Below are 13,056 nucleotides of genomic sequence, written 5' to 3'. Positions count from 1 at the left end.
TCTCCCGTCCGCAGCCCAGAATGTATCGCACAGATGCGGGATCTTCAACTCAGTACCCAGCCAGGCCTGATACAAGTCAATCACACCCTGCTCGAGGCAGACAGTCCTCCCCATCATCGGTGACTCTGGGAGGAGGAGACTACAGGGGCCCCGCGCCAAAAATTCCTCTCTTCGTCCATAAGGATCCGATGGAGTTCTCTCGGCTGAAACTAGCCCTAGCCAATCTGCTACCCATTGACGCTTCAGAGCTTTTTAAGTATCAGATTCTGGTGGATCATGTGAAACTTGAGGAGGCCTGTCTCATTGCTGACTCCTTTATTAACTCGCCTAGGCCATACACTGACACCATGGCAGCCATGACCGAGAAGTTCGGCCAGCCGCACCATGTAGCATTGCAGAGAATCGCTGCTGTGATGGATTCATCTGAGATCAGAAGAGGAGATGTAGCTGCCTTTGAGAGGTTCTCCCTGCATGTACAGTCACTTGTGGGTATGTTACAGACACTGGGCCCAGATGGAGAAGTCGAGCTGAAATGTGGCTCACATGTGGCACGACTCCTCACCAAGCTTCCGACAGAGATGAGAGCGAACTTCAGACGTCAGATGTTCCATCGTCCCGGACATACTCATACGCTGCTCGACCTGGCGGAGTGGCTCCGATACGAGTCGTGGTGCCAAGGTTACGACAACCCTTCAGACATCCGTATCCAAGGGCTGTCAGGACCTCGAACTGAGAAGCGACGGAGCAAGCCAGTAGCTACGGTGCTGCACGGAGCAGAGGGCTATACGTCGAACCGAAGATTGAGACAAGAGGGTCAGAACTCATCTGCGCCGAAATGGAAGACCAAATCCAAACCCTACTGTCCATACTGTGAGGTCAGAGAGCACTTCTTGAATAGTTGTCCAGTCATTCAGAGACTCACCAAAGAGGAGGTTGTTGAGTGGATCAGGGTTAATAAGAGATGTTGGAAATGCGGGAGAGCACATCAGGCAGCGCAATGTGACCTCAAGAAACTCTGCGAGGTGTGTCAAGGGAAGCATCTGAGAGTCTTGCATGATGCCAACGCACGCCCCAAGGCTGAGCCGCCGAAGGCAGAAAGCTGTCTGGTGAGCACTAGTACAGAAGTTCTCTACCTGGACAGACCATCGGCCCACTCTCGTGTTCTGCTGAAAGTCGTCAGAGTTCTCCTGCGCAACAGGGACAGGACATTAGACACTTACGCAGTTCTGGACGATGGTTCTGAGCGCACAATGCTCCTCCCCGAGGCTGTTGATAAGTTGGGTTTGGAGAAGAAGCCTGAGGACCTTGCTCTCCGCACGATTAGGCAGGAAGTTCAAACCCTGAAGGGAGCTGCTGTCTCATTTAAAATTTCATCCTCTACCAATCCTAAGCGAACATTCCGGATAGTGGAGGCCTTCACCTCTCAACGCTTGGGTCTAGCAGACCACTCCTACCCCATCGCAAGCTTGAAGAGGAAGTACAAGCACCTGGCGGATCTTCCCCTTGAGGCATTCAATCACATTAAGCCGCTCGTGTTAATTGGCGCTGACTACCCCATCTACTCAACCCTATCGAGCCAGTTAAGATGGGGCCTCCTGGAGGTCCGGCCGCCATTCGCACGAGACTGGGATGGACTCTTCAAGGACCCGCACACCTTACACAGTGGGCACCGAGCACCCAGCAGTGTCTCTTCACTAGTGTTTGACCCCAGATGAAGGAGTTGATGCAGAACGTGGAGAAGCTTTGGAAGATGGACACACAGCCATACCAGAGCGTTAAACTGGCAATGAGGTCGAAGCAGGATAAGGAAGCAGTTAAGCTCCTAGAGGTCAAGACAAGGCGAGTACAGGTCGCAGGCGTCCACAGATATGCCACGCCTCTGCTACGGAAACGAGACATTCCCCCTCTTCAAGCTCCCAAGGAAGCCGTGCTACCCAGCCTCAGAAGTTTGGAGAGACGCTTGGCCAGGGACCCCCTACGAGCCGTTGAGTATTGTGCTGCAATCCACAAGTTGGTGGAGACAGGAGCAGTCAAGAAGATTGACCAAAGGGAAGCCTCAACCAAAGATGAGTCATGGTATATACCCCACCATTTGGTGAGCCATAATGGAAAGAGTCGTTTGGTGTTTAACTGCTCCTTCCAATTCCGAGGTCGTAGCCTCAATGATACCCTCCTTTCTGGACCGACATTGGGAGCCTCTCTCCTGGGCGTTTTACTGCGCTTCAGGGAACGTGCAGTAGCAGTCAGTGGTGACATCAAAGGCATGTTCCACCAGGTTCAGCTCTTACCAGAAGATCGGTCGCTCCTCAGGTTTATCTGGAGGGACATGAAGAGTGAAACCCCCCCTGATGTCTTCGAGTGGCAGGTCTTACCATTTGGCACTGCGTGCTCACCGTGTTGCGCCACCTTCGCTCTCCAAATGCATGCGAGAGATCATGGGGGTCCAGGAGAAGGAGTCAGGCATTCAGTGGAGCACTGTTTCTACGTGGACAACTGTCTTCAGAGTGTGCACACAGCAGAGGAAGCTAAGGAGCTGGTGGACCGGCTCAGGGAAGTGCTAGCATCTGGAGGGTTTGAGATCAGACAGTGGGCCTGCAACATACCTGATGTCCTCCGACACCTACCTGCAGAGGCGAGGTCCGACAGCATGGAGAGATGGCTTTCGCACGATGAACTCGGACTTTCAGAACCAGCCCTCGGACTCAGCTGGCATTGGGAGACAGACACCTTAGGCTACAAGAGCCGACCTCTGGAGTATGGACCACTTACCATGAGGAATATTTACAAGGTGCTCGCCCGGCAATATGATCCCTTGGGATTTATTGCACCTTACACGACCCATGCAAAGATGATCGTCCAGAACATGTGGGACAAACCGCGTGACTGGGATGACCCACTGATCCCTCAAGATCTGCAGAAAGCATGGAAGGAGTGGGAATCAGAGTTACACCTGCTGCCACGTGTCTCATTATCCCGGCACTATGCTTCGACTCAAACCGATCAGATGGTTGCTTCCAGACAGATCCACGTGTTTAGTGACGCCTCTGAAAGGGCCTACGGAGCGGTCTCTTATCTGAGGACAGAAGATACTGAAGGACGGGTTTACCTGGCATTCCTGGCGGCTAGATCCAGGGTAGCACCCCGGCGACAGCATTCCATTCCGCGCCTAGAGCTCTGTGGTGCCTTGACCGCTGCCCAATTGGCGAAGACACTCGAGAGAGAACTCATTTTGAAGACGGATCAGACAATCCTTTGGAGTGATTCAACAACAGTGTTAACCTGGTTGCAGTCAGAATCATGCCGCTTCAAGGTGTTCGTGGGTACTCGAGTCTCTGAGATCCAGGAGTTGACAGGAGAGAGTACCTGGCGCTATGTTGATTCTGCGCAGAACCCAGCAGATGATGTGACCCGTGGGAAAACCCTGGCAGAATTGGCTATGCCGAACCGCTGGAGCCAAGGGCCATCCTTCCTTCACAAGGGACCTGCTGAATGGCCACCCTCACCTGGAAAGGCACCAGAAGAGGACATCACGGAGTACAAGAAGTCTGCTTCATGTGGGGTGATATCTAGAGCAGACAGACAGAAGACCCACCTGGGCCAGTTATACGAGTCCTGGAAGGATATGGTTGAGTCCGTGGCGCAGGAGGTACATGGGGCGGCAGACCGAGATAAGCCCTTGATAGCGGCTAACTACCGGCAGGCAGAGATGACTATCTTCCGTAGAGTTCAGGCTGAGTGCTTTCCGGAGGAGTTACGTCACCTAAAGGCAGGGAAAGCGGTACTTCGAAGTAGTCGTCTCCTAACCCTGTCCCCGGAGCTGGACCCCGACGAGGGAATCATACGAGTCGGAGGAAGACTCCGACGTGCCGAATGGTTAGACCCTGCATTCAAACATCCTGTTGTCCTGGACCCCTTGCATCCAGCGACAAAACTCCTTATCCAGGACTACGATGCTCGTCTTTGTCATCCAGGTCCTGAGCGAGTATTCGCCGAGATGCGCCGGGTCTTCTGGATTCTCCGTGGTAGGGAAGCAGTTCGGAGGGTGCAACACCAGTGCAAGGAGTGTCGAAGATGGAAGTCTAAGCCGTTGATCCCGAGGATGGCCGACCTACCAGTGGCACGTCTACGCTTATACAAACCGCCGTTCTACTCCACTGGCGTCGACTGCTTCGGGCCTTTCCAGGTCAAAATAGGACGACGCTCAGAGAAGAGATGGGGCATTATCTATAAGTGTCTTACCACCAGGGCGGTGCATCTAGACATCCTACACAGTATGGACTCTGACTCGTTCCTGATGAGTCTCAGGCGGTTCATTGCTCGTAGAGGCACTCCAGCTGAACTCTATTCCGACCAGGGTACGAACTTTAAGGCAGGAGAGAAGGAGCTCCGTGAGTCTTTTAACAACATGTCTTCCGACCTCCAACGGCTCCTTTCCGAGCAGAAGATTGACTTCCACTTCAATCCACCTGCAGCTCCTCACTTCGGGGGAACCTGGGAGAGGGAGATCAAGTCAGTTAAGGCTGCACTGTATACAGTCTTAAGAGTTCAGCCTATCTTTGAGGAGGTACTACATACTACCTTACTGGAGGTTGAGGCAATACTGAATACCAAACCTTTGGGCTATACCTCATCAAGTGTTGCTGACTTGGATGCCGTGACTCCTAATGTCCTCTTGATGGGGCGGCTTGATGGAGCACTACCTTCAGTTGTCTACCCTAAGAGTGAGGGACTAAGCCGGCGGAGATGGCGACACGGCCAAGTTATAGCAGATCACTTCTGGTCAAGGTTCATCAGGTGCTACCTGCCAACCCTCCAATGCAGGCAGAAGTGGCATGGTGTCCCAGCTGATCTGACAGTGGATTCAGTGGTCCTGTTGATGGACCCCCAGTTCCCCAGGGCACTTTGGCCAGTTGGCAGAGTAGTTAAAGTACATCCGAGTGCAGATGGTCATATGCGATCCGTGGACGTGCAAGTCAAAGACAAAGTGTATACTCGGCCAGTTGCCCGGCTTATTGCTCTTCCAGTCATTCCAGATACTGAGGAGGATGAGGAATGCCCCTCTACGGTCCAAATTTAAGATGAGCCTTTTACGTGAGCAAATTGCACGCAATTTGGGGGGCGGCTGTGCAAAAGGCCCCTTAATAATAAGATGATGCTAGAGCAATGTAGCACTATTTTAGTTGGGACTCTTATTATGAACTCTGTAGGGAGTGACCAGAAGAGCAGCTTTCTCTTCCGCTCAGTGCGAATGGCAGATTGCATCAGCCGCTGCTAGTAATCAGGTTCACCGCAATCACGAACAGCTGAAGACGCGTTTCAGAAGCATTATTGCCTTTCAGGTGGATGTATCTTGTGTCTGTGTGCGTCCTATAAAGAAGAAACCACACACACACACATTCAAGCCTCTACATCCTTTACTACGAGCACACCAAACATGTCTATGCCAGCTAATGGTTATTCAGCCCATTTATGAGCCAAACCCACGTCACTTGAAGCAGGGCCTACTGACTACTCCAGGTCTCAGCTTAGTGTGCTTAACATGCTCACATCGTGTCATTGTCCACCAAGCCTTGCATGTGCAACATCAATCGTCTTCATGCTCAAACACAGTTAAGGAACTCCATTCCCTCTGGAGGCTGCTCTCATCAGTCTACTGCACTATTGATCTCAAGTTTTCATAGCTTGTTAAAGTTTATGTAAAGGCTGTCTCCTCCTCTCATGCTAATTCTGCATACCAGTGAGAATAAATCCAGTTCAAACTGATACTTCACTCTGTGGTGTTCTGACCGACACACCTGGTTCACTGCGATCCAACTAGCCCTAGCAGCTTCAGGTAGTTCTTCGCTACAATTGGACTTCTCAATGTAAATACCCTTTGTATTTTATATATATATATATATATATATATATATATATATATATATATATATATATATATATATATAATGTTAAACCAATGGTAATGTTAGAATGACAACATTAGGCTAAAGAAAAACTGAGAGTATGCAAATATCTGATGAAGTATTAAGCAAACAAAACATAAATAGCCTACACACATGTATCCCTAAATAAAGTACAACATACATAACAGCAAGCAATTTCTGAATTTCTACTGTACATTTGCACTATGTAGAGTATAGGGTATATTTCTGAATAATCAGAAAGAAAGGAAACATGATGTACTCTTGCAGCGCGTCAAAGGGAAGAAACTGGTAAACATTTGCAAAAATCACTGAACCCCTTTGAAATAAAGGAGGGAAATGTGAGTTTGCGGTTTGCTAAATGTCAACATAATTTAATTTCATGGTAAAATGATCCATTCAAATCAACCATTCTGCAAAATATATTAATATATCATTGAAAATTATTGTACTTTATCCATCCACATTTTTAGATTTTTTATTTATTTTGGGAGCTGTCCCAACATTGCTTGCCCATTAAACTGTGCCTATAAGTGTATCTGCTGCCAGAAGTGACATAACCTAAACTGACTGATTAGGAAAGAGGAAATTTCAGGGTTTATAGTTTTTTTGCCAGTTGCAAGTAGACAACAGCTGCACTGCTTGATACCAGCATATTGCCAAGACAAAGCAACATCTGAACCAAAAGTCTGTGACTAAAATGAAGTATCCTACTGTTGTTTCGCTGGTGATGTTCAGATAAACGCTGGTTGAATTGAGTTCATTGCAGAAACCTCAACTTCCAGATATCATGGATTCAGACAGAAAGAAGAGTCTGTCAAAAACCAATGCCAAGTACACAAAGAGTCTGATGTGTGTTATCCATATCAAAAAAGGCCGCTGGGCAGGAACAATCCAGCCCTCAGTGCAAAGACTATACTGTAGCAGTTTCCGAAAAACAATATAGCCATGGAACTGAGCAAGAAATGTCAGAGAGAGAAAAAAGGTTAAAAATGTTAAGAATAAGACAATAAAATGTTAAAGTTAATGTTAACAATGAACAAAATCATTGTTCTACTTGCCACAAAGAGGAAGAAGTTTCTAATATGCACAATGATGGTGTAAAGAAGGTTCCACCCCTAATTTAAATACGTTTAGAATGGGGGGAAATGACAATCTTTAACCTATGGAGCAGTAAAAGTTCAGTACTTCTGTACATTTCAATGCACGAAATAAAAAAAACTACAGAAATTACATCTTTATTTTAAGACGGAAATTAGTTTTTATCTGATTCCATCTTTTATTTGCATTTCAAAAAATAAAGAGCACCACATGACTATGGACACTGGTACGAAAACTACAATGCAAGAACTTTTATTTTCATGTACTCGCCCTCATGCCGTTCAAAAACGTATGCCTCTCTTTCTTGATTTTTATAGTCCTGGACAAATAAAAGTGACCATAATTACTCATGCACTTTATTCCAAGTCTTGTGCGTTGTTTTCAAATCAAATTTGGAGCCATTAGGAACCGTCTCAGGTTTTAGGTCAAAGACATTTGGTCACGAGAGGCGAGCCGTGAGAGAACGACTACGTTTTATGGAATGCAGTAAAAGCAACCCCTCACCCAGGTCCTACTCGCACCGCTCTGCGCAGGCCTCGAACACTGGTCTCCGGAGTGAGAGTCAGGCACTCTAACAAGGAGGCTAATAACTGCAGCCTCTCAGAAGTTTACTCGTACAGTGACTACTAGCTGGCCTCCGTTACATAAAGACAAATATATGTACAGACGAGATGAAGAAATACTTGTTTACGGCCTTCCATAATGTTTGGCGCAAATGGCGTTTGTTGTAGGCTATATATATATTTGCAGTTCATTTTGGAATTTCTACAGAAGTGAAAAGAGAGAACAATCAGCAATTTTAAAACAAAGAAAATATGTACAATTATACAAGTTTAAAGATCCTTCTTACATTATAAAAGGACTAAAGGTTATCTAAGACAACACAAATGACCACAGTTCCTAAGGTAAGATTGGTCAGTTTTTAAAGTCTGGCTTAGTGAAGGGTCAAATATCACTTTTGGGTGAACTATTCTTTAATATTAAAGAGTTGAAGGTAAAACAAGCACAAGAAATCAAACTTTATTTCTCCTTTATATTACAATACAATTCTGACTACAACGCCAGATTAATTTGACCATCCACAGAGGAGGGGAAAATACTAATGAGTTAGGAAAGCAGTCTCTGATATTAAAGATTACAAATCAAGCACATCTCACAAGAACACACATTAGTTCACATAAAATGGACACCTGGCACCAAGTGAAGTCCATCCTCTCATGCATCACTAAGCATCCATACAAACACATGGGAGGTCCTCAGATAATACTACAGTATCTTTATCTGAATCAGAAAACTTAAATAAAATAAATTAGAATACAAACAAGGCAGCACAGCATTTTATGATTATTACTGTTGTTCAAACAAACGGTAACGCCTTGTGGCAATATTTGCTACATTTCACACAAATACTGCATCCAGTAATATTGTTTCAAAATCCTACCAGCTTTTGCACAGGTTTAGTTCTCCAGCGTAAATCTCACAATGTTTCTATAAAACTAAACCACTACAAAGCATTAAAGAGACTGTTTACCCAAAAGATGTAATAATGTCGTCATAAACTCACCCTCATGTTGTTCCAAACCCATATGATCTTTCTAATGTGTAAAAAAAAAATAGATGTTTTGAAGAATGTTCTCACACTTCTATTCCATACAATCTTAAGTGAATGTGGACCAGGGGCATTCAAGCTCCAAAAAAGCACCATAAATCATGATGACTGTCAATAAGTCATGCACTATATTCTAAGTATTCTGAATCTATATGCTTTGTGTGAGGAAAAAGTCATAAGTTTTTTAGTCAAAAGCAGTTTGGACATTATGTTACAAATAACTCCTTTAGTGTCTTTTGGGTGAGAAAATGGTGAAAGAATTTTCCATTTTGGGGTGAACTATCCCATTAACTTTTGATGAACATACTCAAACAAACATCCAAGATACCCCATCACTCACCAAAACTTAACACAGTACAAACCAGTTGGATACATTATTCCAAGTATAAATATGATACATTTATGGCTTTTTCCAATTGAGATAATATCTGTGTGACAACTTCATAGTGCAAACTTTTATATGATATAAAAGTTCTACTGTACTTCAGGCATCTTATGTGTTATTCTTCATTTGTCTAGTTTAAATTCACTGAATCCACTTAAGAATAAACACTCTGTGGGGAGCTGAGAACATCAGTTCATCAGCTCCACACCAGAAACTAAAATTGTGGCACTGTGTTCAAATGCTAAATTGATCTGACAGGGCTCTGTGGCTTTCTTCCAGTCATACAGATAATGGTCTTTTCCTGCCAGCTCATTTTCACATTCAAAGGCCTTTAGTGGTCAGTATCCAGCTCCAGAATCTGCGACAGGTCCAACCATGGCGAGAGAGCTTATATGCAGCATTAAAAATTGCACGCCTGCTGGCTAAGGCCGTCAGAAGTAGTCCCTTCGCCGTGAATCATCACTTATGAAGGAAGGGTTCCACTGAGCTGGATAGATACAGGAATGCCTTGAACCGGGGAGGCCGGAGAACGGATACAGACCATTACGCTCCAGGTCAGCATTCCTCAGTGCAGGCTTAAAGAGATAATATCAGTCATACATTAGTTAATCATTTGGAAAATCCACCAATTGAGGATGTGCATGGTCATCTGAAGTGTTTTTTTTTTCCTTCCTGGTTTTATTTATTTTTAACCAAACATCATGAGACAGACTCAAACTGTCTCAACAGTGCCTGCGTAAGTGCCATGGCTCAGCTCTGGTTTTACAATACATTAAAAATGATCAATGAAATCTCTGGAGGTCAAACATAAAAGTTGAAAAGACAAGTGCATATGAACACATACCGAGTAATAAATGTCTGTCATTTGCAGGAGATTTTTGGTACTGCCGTTCTCCTGCATCTCAATAGTCTCTCTGCCCCACTCCATTGACACACGATTACTCTTAGGAAACTCTGCGTAGGGCGACATCTGAAGGTCTCCACTTTTGAAGATGATTTTGTTGATGTCATTTTTGTCCTTTCTGAGGATGCAGTGTAAAGAAATACTTTTTAGTCATTATTGTAATTTAAAATATATAAATAGAGCTATTTGTGTGTAAATTAAGGAGGAAGTTGCCATTTTTTATTATGATCTTACTTGCAGCAGGTGACTATAAGAGCAATGACGACAATCAATAGAAGAGCTCCACCAGCAGGAGAGACCACCACGGCTATCAGCTTATAGACTATTAAACACAAGATTATTTTGGCGACATAAAAATCTTATATTTATTGGCACTGAAACACACAAGTCTGAAATACAATTTTAACTGAATGATATATATTTTACAAGCTTTATATATATCATACCGCACTTAAAGGGTTAGTTCCCCCAAACATAGAAATGATCCTATAATGTACTCACTCTCAAGCTATCCTAGGTGTTTATGACATTCTTCTTTCAGCCAAACACAATCGGAGTTATATTACAAAATATCCTTGCTCTTCCATGCTTTATAATGGGAACGAATGGTCCCATTTCATTTTTTGAAGCCCAAAAAAGTGCATTCATCCATCATAAAAGAAATCCATACGGCTTCAGGGGGTTAATAAAGGCCTTCTGAAGCGAAGCGATGCGTTTTAGAAAGAAAAATATCCATATTTATACAGGGGCATGGGACCCGTTTTCACGGGATTGTAAATGTAACACAAATTTTTGTTCATTTACATTCATTCATTTTAAGCATTCAGTCATTTATTTGTAATAAACACTTTAAGTGGGCTATTTAAAAAGTGTTAGAACGATTTATCTTAAATTATGTTTTTTAAAACATATGTGCAGAGTGTGACGTGATATTGTGTGTGTGCGTAGAAAAAATTAGTCAGCAGCCGCTCAAAAAAATAAAAATAAAATAATAATTAGTCCGCATCCGCTCTACTCCTGTGCGCAAGTCCACCATCAGTGTTGTGTAAGGTAGGCACTAGGCAGGTTTTTTGTGTTCATTTCTATTTCCTGTCGCTGTGGAGGCTCTTTTATTGTATATGACAGTGTAAACAGCCAAATAACCTTTTTATTTAAAGGCTTAATATTTGTCCCGTAGACCGGTGTCCGTTGCATTACGATTGAAAGCAGTAGCCTATCAATAATGTCAAAAATGTGATGTGCAGTCAAGTTCAGGTATGTATGCTGTTTAAATGAGTGTTCTCACCGATACGCTTGTTGTGATTCACAGAGTTTTATAGACTTGATATTGTTTCTTATTCAAAAGTGTTTCTTATTCTTATTCATTATGTTTTGCTGAAAAAAGGAAGTCATATACACCAAGGATGGCTTGAGGGTGAGTAAATTATGGGATAATTTTCACTAACCCTTTAAGTTATCTTTACATCTTTTACTCTTAAAGCATTTATAAATACAAAAATAATATAAATCAAAATAAAATCTTACAATTATTGCAGTTGAAACCTCCAAATCCAAACATGCACCTGAAGAAGAGAAAAAAATAAGTTTATTTTTTGCAACAAATTCATATGTACAAAACAAATATGAACAGACTACAAGTGAAAAGTTTGGATTCTGTTGGCTCAATTTGTTTCCCATGACCTTAAAAAGCTTTTGATCTAAAGGCTTACGCTTAAATTCCTAAAATTGGAAATGGATGAGTTGGACCGGATAGAGAAGGAAAAGCAGCCAACAGGTAACAAGCATGCCAAGCATAAATGGGAACTCCTTCAAAACTGTTTAAAAAGACTCTCAGATGGCACCTCATGAAGTTTAGAGAATGCCCAGGATTTTCAGAGCTGTAATCTAACCAAAGATTGGCTACAATGAAGAAAATATTTTTTACATAATTCCCCACCATAATATAGAACAAATTAGTATGTCCAAACTTTTGACTGATTGTTTACAGTGATATTTGTTTAATGCATTAATAAACCACATACTTACTCCACACAGTTGCCATTAACAAGCTTGAGTCCATCTCCACAATCTAAAAAAAAACAAAAAAAAAACATGTAAATTTTTTAAAATATGTACAATGAGAAACTTGACATTCATTTGTACAGTGGCACTACATAAAATCCCACAGTTTAATTATTCAAAGAACTGAAAAGGGACAAAAGTATGTTGTACCTCTGCAGGTCATGTCCCCTGGGTTCTTTTTAAAGTACCCTGGGTGGCACTGACAGTATGGGATCCCGCTAGTGTCAGTGCACACGGAGTACTGCAAATCACACATCTTCTGAACCAAGCACAGGCTCCCCACTAAACAGAAAAAAGTGCTTCAGAACAAAGAGGTAAACAGTGCCACAAAGAGCTTTCCAAAATATTATTGTAGAGGCCAAATGAAACAGCCCCCTCAAGACTGTGTTATCCGTGTGTATTACGTGATTGGCATTATCATATCTCTGAAGTGGTGGAGTAGAGTGGAGGATAAGAACAGAGGGAATGGATTTGAGATAAGAGTATGATGCTGAATGGTACCGTGATATGAGAGCTGGTGCTGAAGCTTAATGGTACAGTGTGAGTACGTCCGGCTGCAGTTGCTCAGGGACATCTGGATGCTGTTGTTGACATCCACGCTGGTCACATTGGAGGAGAGTGAAAACATGCTCACCACTGAGATCTGCACACCTTCTCCATCTCTGCACAGGGCAAATGTATTCACATACATGTGAGAACAAAGAAAAATCACACCCTGAATTCAAGTCAGAAATTAAATTATGAATTTATAGATGATAGGAATATGAATTACTGAAACATTGCAACTGGTATTACCACATTCTCTATTCATAACAGTATCACACACACACACTATAATAATTTTAGCTGGTTAAAGGTTAAATTAAATGCTTTATAAATTATAGAATGTTTATATTTATATGAGTGAACGCTTTTTTCTTTCAGCATTAAATTGATCAAACGTGACAGTAAAGACATTTGTAAATGTCAACAAAAAAAAATGGCATCACAGGAACAATTTTTATTTTAAAGTATACTTTAATCGAAACCAGTTAAATTATAATTACTATTTTACTGTATTTTTGTCTGAATAAAT

The 13,056-nt window shown here is 43.0% G+C and overlaps 1 protein-coding gene across 1 annotated transcript in view; it reads right to left on the bottom strand.

Annotated features, from left to right (window-relative positions):
• Window positions 1-8,026: 8,026 nt before the first annotated feature.
• heg1 (heart development protein with EGF-like domains 1) overlaps window positions 8,027-13,056 on the bottom strand; it is a 12,047-nt gene continuing 7,017 nt past the window's right edge. The window contains exons 7-13 of the mRNA XM_077216546.1: window positions 12,483-12,643; window positions 12,132-12,263; window positions 11,946-11,988; window positions 11,445-11,482; window positions 10,155-10,242; window positions 9,861-10,038; window positions 8,027-9,591 (exon numbers count right to left, since the gene is read on the bottom strand). Of these exons, the coding sequence (XP_077072661.1) occupies window positions 9,448-9,591; window positions 9,861-10,038; window positions 10,155-10,242; window positions 11,445-11,482; window positions 11,946-11,988; window positions 12,132-12,263; window positions 12,483-12,643 (784 nt within the window). The 3' untranslated portion in view covers window positions 8,027-9,447. The remainder of the gene's footprint in view (window positions 9,592-9,860; window positions 10,039-10,154; window positions 10,243-11,444; window positions 11,483-11,945; window positions 11,989-12,131; window positions 12,264-12,482; window positions 12,644-13,056) is intronic.

The sequence above is a fragment of the Siphateles boraxobius genome, unplaced genomic scaffold (assembly GCF_051911475.1).
Source record: "Siphateles boraxobius isolate OS27281-9 unplaced genomic scaffold, OSU_SipBor_1 7, whole genome shotgun sequence".
NCBI classification, from domain to species: domain Eukaryota; kingdom Metazoa; phylum Chordata; class Actinopteri; order Cypriniformes; family Leuciscidae; genus Siphateles; species Siphateles boraxobius.
Note: the sequence above shows the minus strand (reverse complement) of the source record. Positions and strands in the feature narration are given on the sequence as shown.